Genomic DNA, 24,876 nt, shown 5'->3' with positions numbered 1-24,876 from the left:
CTTCATTTACCAGGGACATCTGCACTGCTCTCTTGTCACCTCGTAAGAGACTGGTGCTTTCTTTTTGTATGAGAACTGCAACTTTGGTCAGCCAGGAACTTATTTCATGAAGTAAGGAAAGAGGTTCTTGCCACCGGACTTGAAATTATTCAGATCATTAGCAGCTGCTTCTCCTCAGATGCCCAACATGAAAGGTTGGTTTATCAAGACATAAAGCAGAAGTGTACAGACAAGGGGGACTCGTGCTCACTGCTTAGCTGAGAACCACTTAGGAGGGTGTTCGTGTACAAATGCATTAGATTATGGTTAAGCAGCTTATGGACATAAAAACACATTAGAACTTTACAGCATGCTATAAATTACAGTTTTGCGGCATTCACAGCCACAATGTTAGGTAATTACATTCATTAATCTACTACTAAGAGCACATAAAGTTGCCTCCCAAATGGTGCTGTGTGTGCTCAGCTGGGAATGTGCTGAGAAGGGCCTCCCCTCCCCCGTGTCTTCCTCCACCACTATTCTGCCTTGCTCAGAAACTTTCTGATTTTATGATGGTTTTCAGCAGACCAGACTTTCAAACATATTGGTCTAAACATTTAGGATCCACAGTGGAAGAATTTCTGATAATGTTGTCTCATAAAGCTCTAACCTTTTTCTAGTAAGCTGTAAACAGCGTATTGGACTTACTGCAATCATTTAGTTAGAAGGAGGTTATTACTTGTTGTCCCTTAGGTGATCCATTTGTTCACCACCACCTGATATTTAGTAGTCCCTGTATTTGTTAGCCTTAGTAGCTAATATTTTGTTGACATTTGCTTGGCCTTAGATTGAACATGTCATGCTTCGTTTTCTTCTGTGCACAAATATTTCCTTTAGAGCAGATTCTCAACTGGTGTAAATTAGAATAAACATATTTGTGTGTCTCCAGGTTGAATGTCTGTCCCACTAACCATTTCCTTTCTTCTTTCTTTATCTTGCATTGTGAGGAAAGGCTTTCAAACCATTTGTTTGATACGCAGCCAGATTCTGTACAAGCAGAGTCTTTTAATGAGTTCTTCTTATTTCAATTTCTTGTTTTGAAAGACTGGAAATGGCCATTTTTTCCCCCCCTCTCCAATGGACCAAGTTTTGTCTTCTGGTATCTTCTACTCCAAGACAACTAGCTCCCTAATCTCTATTTTTCAGCCACATTTTCACTGAGACTTTCCATGAATTTTTAGCTATGAAAACAGGAGAGCAAAGTGTTATGTACTAACCAGCATATTCTCTGTTCGTAACCTCTTGGAGAGTGCATTAGGAAACAGAGCCCACAGAAATTCCCAGAAAACTTCCTCCAGTTTCTGTGACTGCTGAGCAGGGTACATACACATGTGAAAAGTACTTCTCAGAAGGCTAAATATAACAGAAAATGAACAGTTGAGTGGCTTATCACCACAAATTTTTAAGAAATCAAGCTACTAACAACATAGATTCAGCAACTCAGTACTTGTAACAAGTTAAACGTACACCAAAAATCAAAGAAAAATACCTCTAAATAAAGCTCACACCCTGTGATGAAGGTATGAGTGCATTCAACTAAAACTTAACTTCAGTAAGTCAAAAAGCAACATCTGTTCTCTTTTGTTTGTAAAACAAAATCTGATTACAAAAGCTTAAGCTTGGACAAGTCAACATGAGTAGAAGATGGAGTGACCCACTACTTCTATGTCAGTTCATTACTTGGGTTTTCAGTTGCAGATCTTCTTCTACATCAAGGGCATCTTTACATCTGTATAAAAAAGAGCTGTGCCAGCTACCTGTGCTACTGAAGTAGGAGCAGCCGTTATGTGAGGCACTGACAGATGCTTCATCACACAACAGTCTTCAGTGAAAGGCATTCATCTATTTGCTAAATAGATGTAGTTTCAATGACACTTGAGCACTCTAGTTTCTAGGGAATTTCTTTGTCATTAATGACAAATTTATTATCCTGACCATTAAATGAATAAAACACAGAGCACACAGCAACAGCTATGTGAGGGAAGTGATATTTTTGGTGTCACAGAAACACCTCCAGCTCCATGTCCCAAGCTGTCACCTGCCTGTTGCCCTGGATCTCCATGCCTAGTGACCAGAGGAGGTAGGAAGAAGCAAGTCCAGCATCTTTTAAGTGTGGGACAGAACAGGAGAAGCACGTTTGGCAGGGATGAGCCTCCCACTGGAAATTACTTGCTTTCACACCCCTGGCCCAGCTGTAGTTGAGTGAAGTCTGTAGCAGGCTGCTTCTGCCCAGGGCAGACTCAGGAACCGCTTTGGCCCGTCACGCAGACACGAGCTGCCTGTCAGTTACTGATATGCTCTGATATCAGCACCAACATGCTGCTTGTTATCATAAGCAAGAACTGTATACTACAGTTCTTTGTTTCTGAGAGAACAGCAGTTGCAGGGGAACAACTGCCTGGTAAATCACATTTTAAAGCTCGATGCAGCATTTGCTTGTTACCTGCTTGGCTTCAGCCTACCTTTTAGGTAGTACATTGAGCTATGCAACTGCAAGTTGTCAGATATCCTTACCTTTACAGGCAGCGGGAACAGGGCGGCAGCCTGCTGGAGTGGAGGGAGATTGGGGTCCTGCAGGAAAGCGTCAAGACGGAAGGATGTTGTCAGAGCTGGATGTTTAATGTCACGTGCAGCTGCTAACCTGGTCTTTGCCCTCCTGACAAAACAGCTGCCATTTTGGGTTAGTGTCAGAGTCGTGGAGCCGAGTGATTGTCAGCAGTCATGTATTACTAATGCCATCTGTGTCATCTGCAGAGCATCCCACAAAGCACATAGAGAATGTGATAAACATGGGCTTTCTCCTAATGCTGAAGTACTGTGGCGAATCTTTGCTTCCCTTGCTCACACATGCAGTCTCAGAGCTCACATAACGCCAAGTGCTTTACTGCTCTGCTCAGGCGTTCAGTGACTTAATTGTGTGATGGTATTGATGTAAAATTTAACAGCCACTGTGTGTATTGACTGTAGCTTCATTGGTTGCTGCTAGAACATGCTGTGCTATTGCCCTGCTATTCATTTAGCTGTTTTGGTCCATTTATTAGATATTACGGAGATTTTCCTTTTCTGGACAGAACTGGTAGTAATTTCTGCAGTGGAAACCTATTGGGAATGATTCTAATCTAGTTTCTGAGGATTTGTTTATTGGGGCAGCACATGCTGGGCTAATTTCAGGGTACATGTTCCATGATATCTTTTCTATCCACAAGTGAAGTTTTAATGAGGGCATATAGTACTCAGAATTTTTTTTTCTTTCCCCTTTTATTTCCCCCCCCAAAACAGGAAAGGCAAAATTGGCTCAGTCAGTATTTATTGGCAAATTAGTGTTCCTAAAGACTTCCTATTGCTTGTTCTTTTCTAGAGCTTGGAGAAATAAGATTTCACATAATGCATCTGGGATTGGATTACTGGATTGAATTTTGCAAAGTACACTAGGGATAGCTGAGCCTGTTTAGAAAGTGGCTAAGCCCCTCTAAGTCAGTAAAAATTCAATTCACGATAGTCGACGAGGGATTTTTTTGGTGTTTTTTGTTTTGGGTGGTTTATTTCATGTTGTATGGTCATGTTTCCTTTGAGGTGTTTTATCAAGGTTTAATAAGCTTTTGGTTCAGGGGATGGCGGGATACAGCCTTCGTCTGAAAAATAGGATGGAAAAAAAGCATCATGGAAGCTGATGTCCCCTGGCCTGCTTCCTTCTTGAACACAAACGTTAATTCTTAAAGGAGCCCTTCAGCTGAGTTTATATGTTGTGACCATTTCGGAAAGCCACAGAAACATGAAGACATTCAGAATTTATCAAAGTTGAGGTTGTGATTGGTTATTACTTTGCATCTGGTCTTTTGTGTACTCACAAGCTTCCACTCCTCCCCTCCCTCCCACTTCTCTCCTCCTGTGAGTTGAGGTTTTGGTCCTCAAAACCAGGCCAACCACATTATTATAGTGCAGATGGCAGTAATCTCTGTGTGTGATTCTGATAACAGAGCTCAGGATGTAGCAGGATTTGGGAAATTCAAGCTCTGTTGCAGGGATGGATCTTATTCCAGAAGAGTAGTGTCTGAATTTAGATTCTGTTTTTCTCTGTAAAATTGGCCTGAATCTTTTTTTCTGGACTTCCCTTTCTGTTTCTTAGGCCAGCGGTACTGTGTTGCTGGTGCTCCTGTTTTTTTATGCTTAGAACTGAATTTTTTTGGAAGAGAGCATCAGAGAGGTTTGCACAGTGCTTCTGTGCCAGCCTAAATAAGGAGAGGTCTGAGAGTGTGAATCTGGGGCGGTAGCTGGTCTAAGCTAGAGGGAAAGGAGAAGCAGGAAGGCTAGCAAATTTCTCAGGGTGTGGAATAAGTTTTAGTAAGGTCATCAAGAATGCAAGAAAGGAGGAAAAAAAAAAAAAATTCTAAATGAGGTAAAGACTGCCATGGGAGGAAATCGTAAAGTGTTTTATTGAAACCTTGTATAATAACTTTTAGAGTCCTATGCATCCTGTAATAGTCCAGAGGAGGAGATTGCAGAAGTGTGGTGTGTGAGAGGACTGTGTCTTCCTCACCCTTAAATAGGAAATGGGCAAAGCAGCAAAATGCTTTTACTCTTCTAACAGGAAGAAATAATGGTTTTCTAGGTGAGGTTTAATGGTCTCAGCAAATCTTTGCAGCTTATGTTTTTACATTATAGTAATTTTCTTGAGTCAGACATCCCTGCTGCCTGTTAAGTAAACACAGAAAGCATAGATTATCAGTTAAGAGTATTGACAGCATTTCAAGTGCTATCAGAGAACATTTAATTCAGTTTAATTTTGTGATAAATCTCATGTTTAATCCTCTGGTTGCTCTGTAATCATGTCTCTATTGATCTTTTCTGAATGACTGCATGCAGTTTAATAAACTTTGCCGTTAACCCAAGCTTTCTGAAGGAGGAGATTGATTCCAGTATCAAGTCCGATTGAACCAATAAGCACCTGAACATCATTAAATCTGTCCATTATAAAACATTTTCATTAAGATCAAAATAAAAGTGAAGAGGTGAATTTGCAGATTATTAAAGAAAGAGTTTGCAGTTGGAAAGTCTCAGTACGTCAGTCAAAATCAGCTGCAGTTTTCAGCCTGGCTGATTCAAGCTGACATCTCCTTTCATTTCTTATTTCTCAAATCTGTCTTTCATCCTACTGAGCATCCTTCTTCCCTCTTTTCCCAGCCATAATTATATCCTTTAATTTATTCCATCTTTTTCACTCTAGGCATTTGTTTAGTCCAGGTTTTTAAGGTCATTTTTGCCTCATAAGAAAACCACCGAGTTTGGGTGTTTCTTCAAAGTGTTGGTTTAGATTTTCTGTCCTGAACATCTTTTCTAAGGAGTGTCCTAGTTACATGGGATGTAAAATAGGCTAGCAAACGGGGGTCAGGTTATAGAATTGAAAAAAATGGATGACCTTCTCAAATTCCTTCTTCTAAGGCCTGTTGCCACTGTTCCTCACAGGGGCTGTCTCTTGTTTTCCAAATGCCACAGTGCATTTGCCAGTTTGGCCCAGATCCATAAGGGTATGTAGGAGCATTGCTTGCAAAAAGACTTAATACCGGCTGAGTTGCACTGAAATGAGGCTCCTGAATTCCTTGCGACTGAGAGTGCATGGGTGGCCTTGGGAGCACCTGTGCATCATCTCTGTGACACTGGGCAGGCGAACGGTTCCTCCAAATGCAGTGGGTCTGACTCTCAGGAAATACGAGCACAGAGGGGACTGGCACAGGCTGACAACATACCGTCTCTCGTGCAGTTTTGCTGTTTGGTGTTCTGTCAAAGCAGCGCTGCTCTTCCTGAACAGCTGGTAGGGAATGTTCAAGGGCTGTGGGGAACTTAGAAAGGAAACACCTGCAGTCGCTTCTTCCCTTTCCCCCTGCTCTTCATTCCCATGCAGGTGTCAGAAGTTCTCAACCCGCAGGAGGATGAAGGGTCTTTATTGATTTCAAAGGTTGCAACTTGTGCGGAGAGAGTTGTTGGTGGGGAAAAGGATAGCAGGAGAGCGTTCCTTGTGAAGCAGAGGCACTGCTCAGGACTGAGGAGGAGGATGTGTTGAGGGAGATGGGAGGTGATTGATCCTCCTGGAGGGGCACAGGGATTGAGGGTTGCCTGGAATTAGGATGAAGAACAGGGGAGGGGAAATGCGGTGACCCCTCTGTGTTAGGAAAGGGAACATGGCATGCAGGAAGCCTGTAGGGGTGGGAGGGGAAAACATGAGAAAGCAAGAACCAAATAAATATACATGCAGCTGAGCGATAGCAATGAGACTGTCCTGAATGAAGGGTGGAGAAAGGGTGATGTAGATGCTCTCTTCTTCCAGTAAGGACGATGGAGAAGAGATGAAAGATACAACTTTCCTATCCCACACATCAATTAGAGGAGAAGAGGGAGAGATGCAAGAAGTACCTGCTTGGCAGGAGGCTTGGAGGAAGCCCCTGGGTGTGGAGATGAGGAGCAACAGGCAGGGAAGAGGGCTGCAGCAGTCCCAGAGGGCATACCCCAGGAACATGATGGCTGTGATGGTTTGGGCTCATGAAGTTGAAGGGCCACAGGGGCTTGGAAGATGAAAGACTGACTTTGCTACTGTTTCAAAAAAAAAATAGTGAATAACACAAGCCCTGATACGTTTTATGGCATGTAGTAGTTGGACACACTTATATTTCTTATACAGAAGACGGCTGCCTTGATCTAGGTCTGACTGGAGAGAGTGCCACCTGCTCCATGAAACCACATCACCTTTGCAGTGTCTTGTTTGCTTTTTCCAGGCCTGTGTGCAGCCCTCTTTGTTACTGTGGTGCCTGATCCATTTACCTCTTTAAGTATTTAGCATTACGAGGCACAGATGAAATAGGATGTAGGTTTACTTCCTTTTTACAGATGAGCACTGCTGTATGGAAGGGCTAAAGGCCCAAATTCACAGAGCCGTTTATTTCCTTTGGAAAACCAGTCAATGGGAATTAAATAGTTTTAGGCCCCTGAATACCCGCTTTGTGGCCAGGGGCTTAGTTTACTGCTGCAGGCCACAGAGAGAGTCAGTGGAAGATCAGGAACTTCAACACTATATATCAGGAACCCACACTAATAGCTTACCATCTCAGTCCGGACAGCTCTAATACTGTGCCTGGCAGGGTACAAGTTCTGATAAGATCAGAGAGGAGAGGTTTGGATACTGGCACCAACAAGCAGCTTAGAAAACAAATCTTTAATAGGAAATGTTTCCTTTCAAGTGCAGACTGATTCCTGCATATAGTTCTAATTCTCTTCAACATATTCTGTAGCTCTCGAGAGATGCATTGCAGAGCTTTATCTGCTTTCTGCTCGAGGCAAGTTTTTACAGAGAGACAGCAGTTCGGATGCTTTCTGCAGGAGAAGTGGTTACAAGTTCAGTCGAGACAGCCGGGTATACGATAAAGTGTGGTTTGAATGTAAGTATTGCTCAAGCGGTATGATTCACAGTTTTTGTAACTCCTTGCAAGTTTGCTGGAGGCATTAGCAAAACTCTTGACTTGAGATGTTCTGTTTTGGAACCGGATCCCCTGACTGTGCATCCCTACCAAGTTAAATTTGTAGCTTCTATGTGGCTATAAAAAAGAAATATTGCAGAAATCACTTTTCCAGCCACTGAATAGCCTTGAATATTAGATGACACATCAGTTTTAAAAAATCTGTCCACAAAGTAGCTTATTCTAAGTTGAATACTTGCAAAAGACATGATATTTTTATGTATGGCACAATGGTAAAAGAAATTCTCTTTTTCTTTTTCTCTGGTGTATGAGGTAGCTTTACAGAGTGTGTGCCATGTAATAATGCTGAAGAAAGTGGTCATCTCTGGCTTTCCTTTTTTATTTATTCATGCTATGTTCTGTGCCCATTGAACTGGAGATTCTGTATTCTAAATACAGGATGGAAGGGAATAACTGTGTTTCCCCCTGCTAGGAACTGCTGAATATACCTGATGGTTTTTTGGGTGATGTCATGTAGACTTTGGAGCATCCACTGGCCTAGAGCTGAAAGAAATGCTTTGTTGCAAGGATGCGAGGCATTAGCAGAAGTGGAGAAACGAAGACAGAAAACGCGTGTGGCAGTTATCCAGTGGGTCTGCTTCTCTGCATTTGGTACGGTGGCTTATACCCTTGTAAAGTAACAACAAAATAGTTCTGGTATTTATTTCATCTGTGTATGTGAATGAGGACTCTTGAGATAGGAGCAACTTATATCTACTTTGTAAGTGGTGCAAAGGACAAGACAATGATAAATCTTGTCTGTTATGCTAAGCCGTGCTTCTGAACTGCAGAGAGGGGGATTTGCCAGTGATCAGCACTGTACAAGAATGTAATCCCTCCGGTTTTTTGATCATCAAATTTATCTTCACTGTATCTGTTTCCTAGGGGAAGAATAAGCCAGCAAATGGAAAGGTTACACATTGCTCTATTTCTTAAACTTTTGTTATTTGCTATTTTTTTCAGCTTGAATGCTAGAAGGAGGTTTCTTTTGCAGATGGGAAGTTGAACCATTGTTTCTTTTTTCCCCTTAATTGTACAAAAGTTCTGATCCTTTTTCTAATTAAGAATATTACCAAGCTCACCTTAAGTGATGCAGTCCTCTGGTCCTATCTGAGCTCTCTTTCTATTTTTTTTCTCTCTCTCTCCCTCTCCTTATTTTCTCATCACTGTTCTTTCATTTTCAAATTTGCCTTCATCAGTCTTTTGTGTGAGGTTGTATGCCACATGCCAAGAACAGTGGTAGAGTTAACTGGTTCCCAGAGAAGGAGAAAGAAAATCAAGAGGAATAGGAGACAGCAGGGGCTTAGGAGACAGAAAAGCTAGTGTGTTTAGTAGTTTGACTTCTTGACCCACAAGATGGAAAAGAGTTGTTTCAAAATAGATTTTTATTTTGAAAAGCTCAATAATTATAACCCATTATTAGGTGAAGGTTTTTGGTCTGGTTAAAAAATCTGCAGGTTGGAGCATTTACCATCTGGTGTAATCCACTTGTAGTTCTTGTAATTCTGTCCTTTTCCATGATTATTTCTGTACTGTCTGGCCAAAGAGCTGGCTTTGTCCTGCTTGCTTGCATGTGCAGAGAGATGGCTCTGGCTTCCCTCTGTGCTTGTAAGATTTCATTTGTGATACAGAAATAAATGATGCGAATGTTTCCATCTCTCTCCCTATATAGCACAGTTTCCTACTTGTTTATACCTATGTTGTCTCAAGGTGATTTCTTTGTCTTGACTGGTGGAGAACAGATTTTCTGGTCTGGTCTTGAGGTAAGCATGGCAGCACAGCTAACCTCTTCTGTGGTGTCCTGACTCAGTTCCTTTCTGTGGCCATGGTATTTTAGTGAGCATCGTGAGACCTTCAGAATACATTGGACCTCCCTGGTGCTGTACCATCCTTCCACAAGACAAGGATTACAGAGGTGCTTCTGATTTGATTTACAAACCATAATACATTTTTTATGAATGCTGAGTGCTGTGCTAATGAATGGTGCCAGTGTGAGAGCCTGGAGGCTGAAGTCATCTGTTTAGCCCTAGTGCAGGAATAGCAGGGATGAGAGCAGTCTAAGCTCACATCCATTTATTCTAACCCTACCAATAAGGGGGGATACCCTTTAAATTTAAGATTTAATGGCCCACTAACTCCTTGGCCTCGGTCTGTGGCCTGCCAATGAAAGTGCCATTTAAATTATTCAGCAAACACCGTATGTATCTGGAGAGTGGAGGAGCCCACAGTCAGCTTCATGCCAAAGACTCTGCTGGAAGGAAATGTGATTTCATTGTAAAAGTTTCCTGGTCAAGTTGGCAGGACATTGGGCAGAAATAAAGGACTGATGCTTTTGGACATGGAATAAACAAGGTTAAAAGGGGATGTATTCTTTACTTAAACCTAAGAAAGCAGTGTAATTTGGTCCTAAGATGGTATGTCAGTATATGCAGATCTTGTATAACTATAAACATACAGAATTTTTATTTTTGGGAGGAAGTTTGAAATTTTAAAAATTATTTCCATTCCAAATCAGAACAAAAAGTGCAAATAAAAAAACTATGTGAAAGAAAAAAAAATTCCAGAAGTTTCAGTACAGAGCTGAAGAGCTGCTCAGTTATTTAGACAAACTGAAATTACCTTTGTTTCATATTACTCAGTGTGGTACTTGATAACTTTTCAGTTGGATCCTCTCCACCATGAAAATATGATTTTCCAAGGAGAAAAATTTTTGGCCCTGCTCTGACCCAAATCTGGCCCTTGAACTTGGCCTCAGGCATCTGCGTGAATCGTAGACAGTCCCAGCCCGTGCCCATGGTTAAATGCATTTCTGCATCAGATCAAGTCATTGCTGTGCATGGATTGATTATATAGAATAGCTGTGCTGTATACAAATTTGGGATGTTACTGGAGATGTGCAACTAGCATGTTGTAGCACAGGGAACAAAACAAATTCACCTTTGTTTTGGGAGCTGGCTTAATGTTCCTGTCTCTCTGCCTAATCTATAATCGTAACTGAGTAGCACGAGAGTGGTGAAGCCTTCTTCATTGGCATGAAGATTTAAAGCAAGCATCCCTAGGGACTCTTCTTTCTCTCCACACCCATTTTCTATTTCTTTTTACTCCTCAAACAAAGAAAATAAACACTTTGTGAGAATGTGGCCATGCTGCTCACGGGGTTTATCAAGCACATCTATTTAAGTCCCGGCACTGTGAAATAAACCCAGGGCCAGTGGGAACGGATTTTCCTTGGCTGCGAGGGCTGCATACTGTGTGAGCAGTCTCGGCAATGTAAGTTAGGTAAAGCATGTCTGGGATGGAGTGTTTTGTTATTGGTAACTCGCCTGGTGCATTAGAAGCACTTGGAGTCATGTCCTAAATTCTGCCAGAGCTCGTGCTCAGGGAGCAGCGACGGGCCGAAAGGGCAGCCAGCCCTGTTTGCTGTGAGATCTGCCCTGGGTGCTTTACCAAGTAAAACAGGTTGTAGGTGTATGAAAGACAGGTAGTTGTCAAAGATGATTTGAAAAGTTTCAAAGAATCTACGTGGAGGAGTTGGATGGGATGAAAGTGGCTGAAATGATGCCAGCAGAGGACGCAGATTCCCTGATGGAAGAGGCCGGTTCTTGCTGGTATTTTGGGACAGCATGTACTCAGAAAAGGCAGCCACAGGTGTAATGAAGATGATTTAGCCAGATCTGCAAGAAGGAGGTAACCCTGGACTTTTCTTGCATCTTGTGTAAGACTTAGAAAAATATAGAAAAAACATGATGAGACTTCTAGGCTGTCAGAAGCTGGGTGAAGAGGGAGCTTCAGGATTTTTCTCTTTTGGCAGAAATACACGTTTCTGGCTAAATCCTTCTGAGCAGAATCAGCTCTGTGTACTTTGCCTTCTACAAAACCAGGCAGCTTCAAGAAAAACAGTTCCGTGGCTCTTAATCTAAGCTGGCATTGCTCAGCACTTTCTTGACACTAGCTCCAAGAGTAGTATTTTTCCAACTCTGGTTGCATGGACTCCAGTAGTTTGGATGACTCTTTTCCACAAGTGTAGCTGGTATGGTATATAGTATTTTGAGTGACAAGATTGAAGAGGGAGAGGGAGGGTAAAGCTAAGAATACCATGTTATCTTTGAAAAAGATGAAATAAATCAATGGCAATCAATTGCTCTGATATTCACCTTCTCATATGACATAAGTTTTTGCCAGCTTTGATTTCATAGGGCCTCTTTGGCTCAACAGCTGGCATTGTAGTCTTAGATGTCAGCAAAACATTTATTTTCTGTAGCATCTGTAGGCTTAGAGAATACTATGAAAAATGTTAAGACTGTCCATTTTGCTTTTCAGCTAAATTGCTACAGCTTTTTGTAGAACTGGGTGCCTTTGAAATCTTGAGTAATTGCATTCTGCTGTTGTCAAAGTTGGTGTGTAGGACTAAGTTCTAATCTCATGTACTCAAATACTTGAATAAAATTTATTTTTAAACATGCTTTTTAGCATGTCAAAGCAAAAATTTGAGTGTATGCAGTATGAGTATGTATTCAGCAGTCTCAGAACAGATAAGAACAAGTTTAAGGAATTTGCTAAAAACCCACTGAATGCAGTGAGACTTAGACACATGTGTATGTAGTTAAACGGGATAAAGTTACTCAGGTAAGACACAGAAACAGTATTATGTAGTCTGTGTGAACAATCACAAAGGAGCAATGCAGATCTCATTTGAAGTATCAAGTGTCATAAATTGCTGAAAAATAGAGTGTCTACATCCAAACACAGTGTGCTGAAGAAAGGCATGGTCTGTTGGTTGAAATTATGAACAGGGAAGGACATTTATTTTGCCAAGCAAAATACTTCATTTTAGATTACTTCCTTAGGTCTAGTATGTTAGTAGAAGTCGGTCACAGTTTACTTGTCCTAAAGAGTGACTGCTATCCCACTGCGACAATAAACAGTGTAAAATATAAGTAGAGAAGAGTTGACAGCCATATATTCCTTAGATAATGCCAGGCAGAACACAATTTTAAGTGTACAACTGTTGAGGAGTGGTATGTGTACAGGATTCCTTGTTTCCATTTGCCTGATGTCTGTATGTATCAGGCAACTATGTATCTAAGTTCCTCCAAGTTGTTTTGGTGATTTTGTTTGTTTTCTGTTTGTTTGTTTGTTTTGTGGGGTTTTTTTTGGCTCTTGTGTTTTTATGACGTGTGATGCTGCTGTTAATGATATAATCACCTACTTTATTTCTTGAAGATCCCGAAGTCATTTACTCACACAGGTTCATGTTACTCTGGAGGCTCTGCTCTTGTTGAGCCCCTTTCCCACCTGTTCCTGAAGCTGGAAGATGCACGGTGAGGGAGAGGATTGCAGGCAGGTTTCCTCTTGCTGATATGAGTTGAACATAATTAGAATTCAGTTTTCCTCTGCCTCCATCCCATTTTTAGTATGTGGCATTGAGGGAGGGTGTCACACTACATATTTTAGAAACAGTCGTTATCTGTTCCCTTATAATGTGTGGCGCTTACTAAAGCCCGATTTGCAGGAGTGCCCAGCACTCCCAGTAGCTGCTGAAATCCGTGAAGGCTGTGCTTCATTAGGTGAAGTGCCCTGTAGAGCTATGTTCTCTGAAAAATCAAATCATAGGCGCGTGCTAATAGGTGCTTAAAATTAGCAGATGTTTTTGACCTGAATGTGTCAGGACTGTTGTTGTCACCTATAAAGTAGGAATAGTGAAATTCCTTCATTGGGCTAAACAGGTGTAAAATAGGTCATTGATATTTCTTGAGCATCAGATACTATAGTGAGAAGCCCTGTAGAAAAGCCCTTGAGGAAATTAATAATTGCACATTTGGAGAAGGGTGTGAATGGAGTGTAAGTAAACAAGTTTTAGGTCCACATGTTGGACAAAGAGGAGAAACCAAAATCCTGAGTGGCTGCTCATTAGCTAAATACCTTCCATTCTGCAGAGGGAAATAAGGGCATGCAGTCATGTAATTAAAGATTGTATCATGACACATATGCACAAGAGGGCTGAATTAAGGTGCTGGTTGCAGCCTTAATCCTGGCCTTTCATAACTCCCAAGTCCTTGACTTTGTAACCTCAATAATGTTCCTTTAATGTAGTTTTTTAATGTGTAATTTAAATCAGCAGCACCTGAAAAGGAAGCTTCTGTTTATAAATGATATTGTTAACAAATGATTTTGGGGATGAAAAATCAAAGTAATCTCTTTGCTACAGAAGCACTTTTATAAAACATATCTCAAGCAGACAGCAACTTGCTTTCCTATTGTTTTGCCTTCATCTGTAATCACCACATAGCGTCCTGCAGCCTAGTACAGCGTTTCATCTTCAGTCTGTTGCACAACCTTTTTTTGCACAACACGGAACCACTTTGTTTTCAGATTCCAGAAAGATGCAGGAGGCAATGCATTGTAATTTTATGAAACCAAACCAAACAAGATTAAACCTTTCTGCAGAGGTCTCGCGACTTTAAGAGCTGGGATTAGTAAATGGGCTACTGCACTCACTATCGTCAACATTGTGGTTCTCTTCAGCAGTCCCTTGTGCCCTAAAATACCATTATTTCTACACTTAGCAAATCCTTTTCTTTTTTGCATTGCACTTTACACCTGCCTGCCTTTCTCCCTGGTGGTGTTTTAAGAGCGCTTGCAATTTTTTTCCCTAGATAAATGCCTTTGAGGAACTAATTGTGCATTCAGAAGAATATATAGTGTGTTTAACTACCTTATCTGGAGGGAAATGAATGACTATTATAAACATCTCCTTTTTTTTTTTTTTTTTTCTTCCGATTTTGAAAGATTGCAGGGACTAGTCACTGCATTGTTTTCAGACCTTTACATCTTCTTGTTACTGCCAGAACTAAAATAACGAATTATGAAATGCACGACAGAGATATTGAAGTCTTAGGGCATTTTCATCCATCAGCTATAAAAATTCTTCCCAAATGTAACAGAGGACACAATATGAGTCAATGAAGGCTGTCAAGATGTGATGGCAAATTTGGTACCCTCAGACTGGCACCATTTCCTGATTCAGGGAGGGGTTTGGTTCAATTTGTGCGTGTTGCTCGACAGGATTCCCAGCTAATGATTTACGATAAGCTGCAGTATTTCTTTCAGCTATACTGTCTAGGCATCTTAATTTCTTGCAAGCTAAACTTTTGTAACAGATTTTCTCAGTGAATATGGAAGTGGTGGTTTTTGTCAGTGTTTCTGTTTGTGTCTTTTTTCATAGGAAGCCCTTTGGCTGCTTCATGCTTCTCCTCACGTAACATCCCTGGCAAACTGAGCACTTCTGCAGCTGACAGCCAGGGCCGAGGTGCTGAGTCTGTCTTACGGTTGTGTCCATAACTTGGGAAGAATTTCAAATCAACTTTTGTAGCTAGTGAAAATGTTGTGTGGTTGGTTGGTTGTTTTTTTCCTTAATTGGCTCCTTCCTTCTGCAGTAGGGTTCCCGATCAAATGTGAATTGTTTGTACCTTGAAAATAGACAAAAGGTTCCAGAAGTACCTTTTTTACCATTTTATTTGACAAGGATGCTTGGATGTCTGAATAGTGGACAGGGGCAAACTCGTAGATTCAAGCTTGCTTTTCTAACTGTGTTTTAAGTGGAGCATTACATTTACATTTCGTGACTGTTTAATAATTATGTGTTTTCTATAATGTCTCATTTCTTTATACTTAATTTTATTGTTGGACTGAAGGATAAATTGTTGGGCTCTCATATAAAGCTGTTGTGGACTTTAGGAAGAACCTGATGAGCAAATAATTGGAATACAGTCGTAGACTGATGGCAGTTGTTACTTGGTTTTACTAGTGCTGCACTTTTGTTTTTAATTATCAGTTTTTAAAAGTTTCACTTTACTGGGGTCATATGCAGTATGAATTCAGAAAGTAAGTTCTTGCAACAGTGGAATCACAATGATAATCCACAAGGACGATTTGGAAAGGTCAAGGTCAAGGCTTGAAATCCCTAAGCAGTCCTGAAATTTTCATCCTAGTAAGTGCCTGCAGTGCGTTTGCTACACAGTGCATTTCCAGTGTTGCTTTTCATCACACATTCCCACATTAAAATCCTGTAGTAAGGGGTGGAACAGAGTTCTTGTTATTTACATGTAGTTTTGAAGTTGTTGTCAGAGGGAGGGTGGCTGGAGGGCAAGGGCAGCAGCGATGGACTCGCTCTCGGGTGAGGTTCATGGGGGTGAAGTGTGTACCCCACAGAGCAGCGCGAAGCACTGCTCGGTTGCCACTGAGGATCTGATTTATAATTAATGAGCTGTCATTTACATAGCAGGAAGATGGACTTCCCTGAAATAAATCAGGCACAGCTCCCTGAAAGCTTAACACTTGCTGAGAATGCAGTGTGTCCTTCAAGCCGCCCACCTCAAGAAATTATCTGATGTACCCATGGAGGCTGCTCCTCCTCCTCTCATCAAATGCAGGGCTTGGATTGAAATTGTTAATATTAATTGGAGTTGAGATGATTGCAGTGCCACCCCATCAGGCTTCAGCAGCCCTCCCGCTCACTGGCGTCACGGCAGGAGCCTGTTCAGCATGGGCGGCTCTTCTCCACTATGGCACGTACAATGGTATCAGGTTGATTAATGTGCCCAATAGAAATAAAACAAATGGAAATTTTTTTAGATTATACAGTACACTCATAAATATTAATGTACTTTTGTATTGAATTGCATGTAATTACATATTTATACATTTAAGTCACCTTCCTGATACACTTAAGGCACTTTACTGATGAAAGATATCTCGGAATAAGATGGTTTTAAACCACGTCTAATATGTTTGTAGGATTTATTTAATAATGTGTGGGCTTGTATGCTGGCAGGAGAGGAGAAAAACCTCCATTAAAGTCTGAATGTGCTCACAGGGTCTGCTACTTAGTTTGAATCGACTCCATGGGTAGCTGCTGAAAAAATACGTCTCGACATGAAATATTACTACATCTCCTTATCTATGTAGATAAGGTCTGTGCAGTCCTGTCACCTTAGAGTAATTACAGCTTATTACTCTAATCATGATGATGCCTGAAGTCTGTAATTAAGATTGTGCTGGCTAATGTACTAGCACGCGGCATGGTACAGCTATTGTCCTATCTAAACAACAGAAAGATAAAAATTGGATGAGAGAGAAAGGGCGGAAAGTGGGGAAGTGATTTATGCGGGGCCACGGTTCCCAGCCAAGCGCCGCCTCCGCCGAACCCGACAGCTTCCAGGAAGGCAGAATCTGGGCACGTCCCCCGCAGCCCCGCGTGTGCTGCTGCACCGGCGGTGTGGGCCCAACAATCCCGGGCAGTCTGCGCCCTCAAACGCGAGGATCGACACCCCACGGCATCTCTACTGAAACCAGCTTTAATGCATCCTATTCACCTGTGTCTAAGCTTTTATTCTTTTAATGTGTCCTGCCGCAGTCCAGTCTGCAGATGAAGAATTTAATATATAGTTCTATATACATACATATTTTAAGGCCAAATCATGTATCTGTTGAAAGCAATGAAAGGTTCTACCATAAAATTCAATAATATCAGGTTTTGACCCACAGCACTCTAATTTTCTCTGCAGCGATGTCAGCTGGTGAAAAGCAGACGGCTGTTCTGAAGGAACATGGTTGCCTAAACACCAATCTCTATGTCTAAATTTCATAGTAAGCCCACCCCCCAAACTAGATTTAAGGCCTGCTTGCACAATTTGTGGAATGGCAAGTTATGTACATATGGAGCTCCCTTTCCTCTCTTTGGTCGTGAGCAGAAGAGGCACCTTATTTTTGGAGACTTGTGCAATTTGTTCCTTCTGTGTTGGAAGGTACGTCTTCACAGAGCTTGAGGAAGGTTTTGTGAATTTGGTGTCACTCATATTTGCCGTAGGTATATATGCAGATTCTTTAATCCAAATTCTGACGTGAGCTAGACTTTTCTTTAGGTTATCTGTCAAGTCACAAAGCTTCATGCGATTGGCTAGAACATGGGCTTCTTACGGAGGAGATTATCCCAGATGTGCCCATAGTGATCTGCAAAATTTGACCCATCGTACACCCTCTTTAAAGCTAATGGGAACTAGTAATTTCTTGATGGCAGTGCTAGCCCCATTAGACATTTTATAAGCTTCTGGAAGCCTGCCACTGTTTCATTTAGATCACTCATAGATGGGGGGAAAAAAATCCCACAAAAGCTATTTAGTCATTAGGATATTTTTTTTTTCCCCATAAAGTTTCCCTTTCTTCACTCCTTCAACCTTTCACATTTAGAGTGAATCCTCTTAATAGCATTTCTTTCTACAAATACTAGCTCTGTGTTTTAACAGATGTCCTGTGCTGGTATAATGTGCTACTCAAGTCATTGGATTTTTTCCTCACTGATCTGAAAAAAATAAAGATTTATGTTTATTGTTAGCAGCGTGATGACCATTATCTTAAGGTACAGATCTGCTCTGTGATAGGATACCACATTGTTTCAATAGACTGCATTGAGCAAGTTGCAATTCTGGTGCTTTTTTCCTGTGTTGAAGTTGCTCTGTGTGAATTGCAGCCTTAGTTTTCCAGCTTATTTCACAAAGTGCAGCAGAATAAGGCCAAGCGCGGGAATGGCTGTGTGAGGTGCTCTGCAGTCGTCATCCAGGAGGTCAGCGTGTGTTTAGTTGCTGTAGTGGCTCTTTTTATGAAGCTGTTGATGATGGGCATTGGTGAAATTGTTGCTGCAGTATATGACACCTGAGAATTTGCCCTGTATCTAAATCTAAAGCCTTCCTGGGAAAGGGTACGGAAGGTGGGCTCAGAAAAGTGATTCTTGATTTATATCTCAGGTGGCGTACAGTGCTTTTCACAAGTAGATCTCAAAGGATATTATGAAGATCAGTGCTACTGCTGACTTCTTTTTTAGTAGCTGGAGGAACCAGAGAAGAGAGACATGACATTCTTAAAATACTGAGCTTGCTTTATAGCTAAGTATGCTAAAGAATTTTTTCATGAGCTTGAATAAGGCTCCTAACATTTCTGATATGAATAACACTGTGTGAAGAAAAGCTTAGGGTATTTCCCACGGTGTATTAGGTGAAGAAAAGGTAGAAAAAGTGTCTTATAGCTTCTGTTCCGTACTCCCTTCTTTAATGCTTGTAAAATTATTCTTTTTACCAGATATCAAATTTGAACCTTGACTGTCTTCAGTTTACTTAATCGTCACATTGGTTTTAGTTATGAAATTTGTGAAGCTCTTGTGTTTTAGATAAGCATTTAGGGAGTATTCTTTAATTAAAACCAAACTGATCTTCGCCCTGAGGCATGTTTTTTTTGCATTAGGTGGTGGTGTAATTTGAATTATATTCTCCTGAACCTGAATCTTTATGTGACACAGGGACCAGTAGCCCAATTTATTTCCTGCTGTCGGTTATAATATTAAGTGATAATAAACAGCATCATGAAGACTTACAAGATCACAAAGTACTTGAGGGTAGTGCATGGAGAGCTTCTGATCAAAGCAGCCAGTCATGTTAGTAGAGTATGCTTAAAGTATTACACTATTTAAGTACTATGCCCCTTATATGGAACTACTGTACTTTATGTATGGAGTTCTTGAAGTAGATGTGACTTAACAGATTGTATTTGTTAGGTGCACAAACTTCATTGTAATTTACACCTTTCCAGTAGCTTCTAATTCTTCTCTCCTAATGAACCTAAAGCCTCCTGTTCCTATGCCTTTAATTCTGTATTACTGGAAATTCTTTTTTTTTTTTCCAACTAACATTTATTTGAAATAAAAATATTAATTCCACGTGTTGCAGGTTATCAGTAAGAAAATAGTTTGGCTGTAGGCTAAGCAACAAAACTCAAGTTTACAAGACTTGTATGTTTTTTATAGACAGATATTGATTCTGGATTTTAAAGAAGGGTCAGTAACAAAGTTTTCAAATACAAGTGGATTTTTTTGGCTCCCCGCTTCCCTGAGATTTGGAAATCTTCTGCTTAGGTCAAGCTTGAGGGAAACTTCCACCGAAGTCAATTGAGTTCCATTTGCTATAACTGCATTTAGGTTAGCTCTAGCCTTGGCTTGTCAAGCAGAAGAAATAATAAAAATAAATGTGAAAAGCCAAGCCTTGTTTAAATCAAAGACAATTGTTAATTTAAACATTATAAACATATGCTGTCTTCTAAATGCTCGCTCACTTGATACATGAGCTGTTTTTGAGAATTATGAGCTTGACAGTATGGAGTCTAAAGGAGTATGTGTCTGCTTCTGTGCACTTGCTTCATCTTACAGATTTTATTTTGCATTTGCCTGTCTTTTGATTAAGTGGACATCAGTGAAGACTGCTTCTTCCTTTTCTGGTGACAGTAGCATTGCCTTGAGAATGCTTTGCTGCTCACCTAGAATTGGTGTTTAAGGAGGTCAACCAAATTGGAACCATATCTTAACCGCTGTGTTTTTCTTCTCTTCCTTCCCCCGTTCCCTCCCTCTGCAGAAGGACATAGCTCTGAAACCTCAGGAACGCGTGGAGAAGCGACAGAATCCTCTAGCCAAGAAGAAACGGGAAGCACTTACCAATGGGCTGTCGTATCTTCCGAAAAAGAACAGACTTCACCACCACCAGTACAGCTCCGACCGAGAAAATGATCGTAATCTCTGTCAGCACCTTGGGAAAAGGAAGAAAATACCGAAGGGCCTCAGACAGGTGGGAGACAAGTTTTCTGTAACAGGGAGGGAGGGCTTTGGCTGTTACCACATGGTATGTAGAAGTGGATTTCTCATTTTGTGGGATCACTTATTTTAACCTCTTTGTAGTTGTTTTATTCTTGGCTCTCGGTTGCCACTTGGTACTGCGTTCTGGTACTAGAAGAGGTTAACTGAGTGGGAAAGCAAGCGGCATATTGATGCTAGAGCTGATGACTAAATGTGCAAAGATTGGAGGAGCATTCCATAGATTGTCTGTGAGTGTCAGGGCAAACAAATGTGGTCTCTCTGCCACGCTGTTAGGCCAACTTTGCACTATAAATATGCCTTCTTATCTTGAGATTTTTTACAGAGAAGCATAAGACCCCTCCTGAACATCAAGGGCAAGGTGAGGTAATTGCGAGAGGGGCAGCTGTTAATCAAGACAAAGCTCTAAGGCTGATCACGGTGCGAGGAGCTCATTTGTAGGATGTCAGTGGTACCAGTGTGTGCTGTTTTGGGTTACTAATTACCTACCCATAAGCCTGAACTTCCTGCCTCCCCAACACTGGTGCTCCCTTGCTGAGGTAGTTGTGGCACGCGTGTGACAAAAGCGAGTGTGTAGTAGCCAGGGTTGCAAGGACTGAGGCGGGAAATCTTGGTCTCTTCTTCAGGACTGTGCAGTGTTATGTTTGTTATTTTTTTTAAAAAAAAAGAAAGTGTGACAAGTGTGATTTCTCTGGTGAGCAGGATGCAGAAAAAAGAGCCACGTTTTTCTGTGTTTAATGAATAAATATGCCTTGCGTGTTTGTTATATATAAAAGACTAATTAGAGCTGACCATTTTAAATGTAGCGCGTGCCTGTGTGGTCATTCATCTCATTGTCTGCGAAACTGAAGTCTAAAATAACCAATAAAGAGGTTAGCTTTGGCCTGAATTTGAGTGGTATTAATGACACACTAAGCAGAATTGATATGTCTAATGGAGTTGGTTGATACTCATTGAATGAGTCTTCGTCCTTGTTTAGTGCAAGCCAAATATTGCTTTGCAGAGAAACTTTTAGGAAATAGTGAGAATTCACTGCTTCTCATTTTGTGAGCTCATGGAAATAGAAGGAACATTGAGGATGACAAGTACATTGACTTGTATTCATTTTGATATTCAGAGTTACAGAAGCTGGTAAAAAATAAGTTTTCATGATTATTTTTAAGCCTACACTGTATATAGAAATAAAATAAGAGATCATACTGTGCTTCAGTAAAGCAAACAAATTGTAAAATACCTACTCTGCACTACCACACCCATTAAAAGTATTCCTTCTAATTTAATTTTACCTTGTGTTTCCAAGGGACGTGGGGAAACTCTTCTGGATAGTTGATGCAATGGTTATGTTATAAGTAGATACGGAAGGCTGCCGTGTTTTCTTGACTGTTTTCTGTGTTCACCTCTGTGGTTTTTGGTCCGTTCCTTTTTAGTATGTTAAATGGTAAATGTATCTGCTTTGTGCAGTAGGAACTGGCCTTTGTAAAAGCTGACTTTCTGCACTGTTTGATTCCCCTGGCATCGCCTACTGCCAGGTGAAACCTTCCTGCCCGGTACTTAAGCTATGAAGGAATCAGCCTCACTGCTGATCGAGGTTATTTGTGAGGTTGTTTTAGGAATAACTGTACACTGGCTTGGAAGATACTGAGTTGGCAAATGTCATGGAAAATGGTTTTCCTTTTAGCTCATAATCTGAGTACTCTGCTTAATTCCTGAGGGATAGGACTGAGAGGAAATAAAATATCTTGCTCAATATAAATTTAATACCTTTGGTAGGAGTATAGCTCCTTAGATAAGAACATTTTAGTCTCATGAACTGTTCAGGTGCTGACAAATCCAAGTGGCTTTGGCACTTAGACGTGGAAGAAAGATGTCATAGAAAAGACTATAAAGCTTATTTGAAAAGACATGCCCACAGCCTTTATTTATAATGTTTCTGGTAAGCATTTTCTGTCTCCTTTCAAGACAAATGGTGAAGACCTCAAAAAAAGGAGGAGAAAGATAAGTTCTGAGGATGGTTTTCTCTGATCTGTAACACTTTTCCTCCTAGAGTGACTCTTGACTGCACACCTTGGGTTTGTTTCCCCACCCGGCTCCATCCCATTGAATTCCTGGGATCTCAATGGGAAATAAAGTTGGTTGACAACCTTCTCAGATGACCACAAGCCAAGAATTGAGGCCACTGCATTTTGTGCTTGACAAAGTAGGAAGGTGCAAAGCCAATTAAGTTCAGTATGCTTCTAGATACATATGTGTCCTTTCTATATTAGGACTGTATATTTTGTACATGAACAACGTGTCTTGCCCCTGTTGTCCCTGGAGGGATCCTGTGTTGTCACATGTGAATATTTTAATTGAATGGCAGGATGCAATCTCGATGCTGCCACTTGTATTCCTGTGCTGCCATAAGACCTTGGCTGCAGTCTGTCTCTGTTGGGAAATGTTTTATAGCTGGAGATCTTGTTCATTGTTTTACCAGTAGTTAACAGTCCTGTCTGATACGCCTTTCTGTGAAATCTGTTATCTGCTGGAAGTAACTCTCACATGCAGGATTTACGGTATGAAGCTCCCTCGTCAAACAGATTTAGTTGAAGTCAGCTATTGGAAGGACTGCTAATTAGTTTTCAGAGAAAATTCTTGCAGTATTCATGCAGGTATTTATCCAGCTATGCTGAAATGCCTACAGGTTTATTGAAATCCAGAAAATGTGAAACTGTAGGTTAATTAAGGCTCATATTTTACTAGTGAGAAGACTTTTGAACTCTGCTTTGTGAGCTTTTATAAATGTACTTATTAAATGCCTCAAGGAAATTTCAGTTGGCGTTAAACAAACATAAGACTCATCAGAATATTTCTCCAGTGTTTTAAATTTAATTTCCTTTACATTAATTGACGATGGTGTGTTTTTATGTGTTTTCTGTAAAAATCATTTGGAAGTCTTAAAGTGAACATTTTTAAACTAGCAAATGGTGGCAAAAATTTTTAAATAGTTCTTAATGAGTTTTTATTCCTCAAAGTTTGAACAGAGTGGGGCATACTAGGAAATAATGAGTTTTCATTGCAGAAGGAGTGCTGAGAGTATTTTGATCGTGAGAGGGAAGGATCATTTCTCTTTATTTAGTGGGTGTGTGTTTTGGAAAGAGCGAAAGACACTGACTTTTGTTCCCTCTACCATTTCCTTTGTTGTTTTCTTTATCTGCTGGGAGATTCACAAACCTTCTTGCAGAAAAGGATCGTCCCTGGTACATGCTGGTAAAACAGCAAGCTGGGTGCTGGGCAAGTGTATCTTAACTGGCTTACATATATATGAGAGCCAACTGCTGCTGGGCTCTACTTTAACTGGCTGATTCCAGAGACACTTGCAGAGCATCAAATCCCAATCCCACATACCATGTGAGTGTAAGGAAGGAGGCAAACTGGTAATAACTAAGGGGAGGATGATGAATAAAGGTAAGAAAACTCATGATGATGAGATGAATTAGGAGGTAAATTTTAATGAGATAATGGAAAAATGGGAAGAACAGCAAAAAATCATACACCACTGACTCTAGCAGTCGTCAACTACAAGCATTATAAATTATTAGCTTTAACCTTAAAGCCCATTGCATGAATCGAAGGGGAGGGAGGGAAGTATTGAAGCTTTTCCTTCTCAGAATTAAGTCCACAATCCCCTTGGCAGTCTCGCCCTGAATATGTACATCTTAAATTTGAGACTGCTGCGGCTTTTGCTGGCTGATCTGGCTGGCCACCGTTGTCCCTTGTCATCGTTGCTTGCAAACATCACGTTGTTAATTGTGTTGCAGGTTTAGTTATAGCACACTTGTCCCCCGGTGCAGAGGTGCTTGTGTGCTTCAGTGCAGCAAACCTCGGGTGCGGAGAGTGAAATATCCATTGTGTGATCTGCATTTAATCACGCTTACAGTCAGGAATGGCTTTTGCCTGCTCTTAGACAAGCGTGTACATGACAGGTAATGAGAGCGGAGCGGGAGGTGGATGTTAGCTCTATGGTTTGTGGTGACAGTGGTCGAGGAGCTGAGCAGATGGGTTTGATTGTCACCGGCAGTGAGATTCCAGTGAGAGCTGACTGTGGTGACAAGCGATTTACAATGTGCTATTTACAGTTTGGGTTTGCAGTCTCTCAATGACATCCGAGTGCTCTTTAGCAACTGCTTTCATTACTGCTTTTCTAAGAGCTGTTAATTGAAAATGAAATTGTGGGTGGGCTTTGGGAGTGCAGTAACAGCTACAAGTATTATATGCAACCGTGGAGAACTGTTTAATTTCTTTGACTCCCAACTTGTAGCTCTGTGCAGCAGCAAGGGAAAAACATGTATATATTTGTACATTGTGAGGCCAGACACCTTGGATGTACTGTGCATAACATGCATGCACCCATAATGAGTGATAAAGGCTCAGATCTCCTTTTACATAGCTACTGTGATTTGGGATTACTTTACTGGCAGCCAGTGGATTTCAGTGACTATAAAACTGCTGTAGAAGAAGGAACCTAAGCCATGAAAATAGCTGGCGCAGGATAACAGAGGGGTTTGCAAGCTGTGCTGGGTGTGTTTGGGCTACTTTGGCACTGCTGGGGGTCTGGCTCTCTATGAGTGAAGTTAAAGGAAACATTGCTACCCACTGGCAGAA

General features: G+C 41.0%; 1 protein-coding gene across 5 annotated transcripts in view; it reads left to right on the top strand.

The window, feature by feature from the left end:
- AUTS2 (activator of transcription and developmental regulator AUTS2) overlaps positions 1 to 24,876 on the top strand; it is a 793,559-nt gene that overhangs the window by 192,854 nt on the left and 575,829 nt on the right. For all 5 annotated transcript variants that reach the window (XM_042791833.1, XM_042791837.1, XM_042791835.1 and 2 more), the window contains exon 2: positions 20,000 to 20,209. In XM_042791833.1, coding sequence (XP_042647767.1) covers positions 20,000 to 20,209 — 210 coding nt within the window. The remainder of the gene's footprint in view (positions 1 to 19,999; positions 20,210 to 24,876) is intronic.

This window comes from Tyto alba, unplaced genomic scaffold (genome assembly GCF_018691265.1).
Source record: "Tyto alba isolate M040663 unplaced genomic scaffold, T.alba_DEE_v4.0 Super-Scaffold_19, whole genome shotgun sequence".
Lineage (NCBI taxonomy): Eukaryota > Metazoa > Chordata > Aves > Strigiformes > Tytonidae > Tyto > Tyto alba.
Note: the sequence above shows the minus strand (reverse complement) of the source record. Positions and strands in the feature narration are given on the sequence as shown.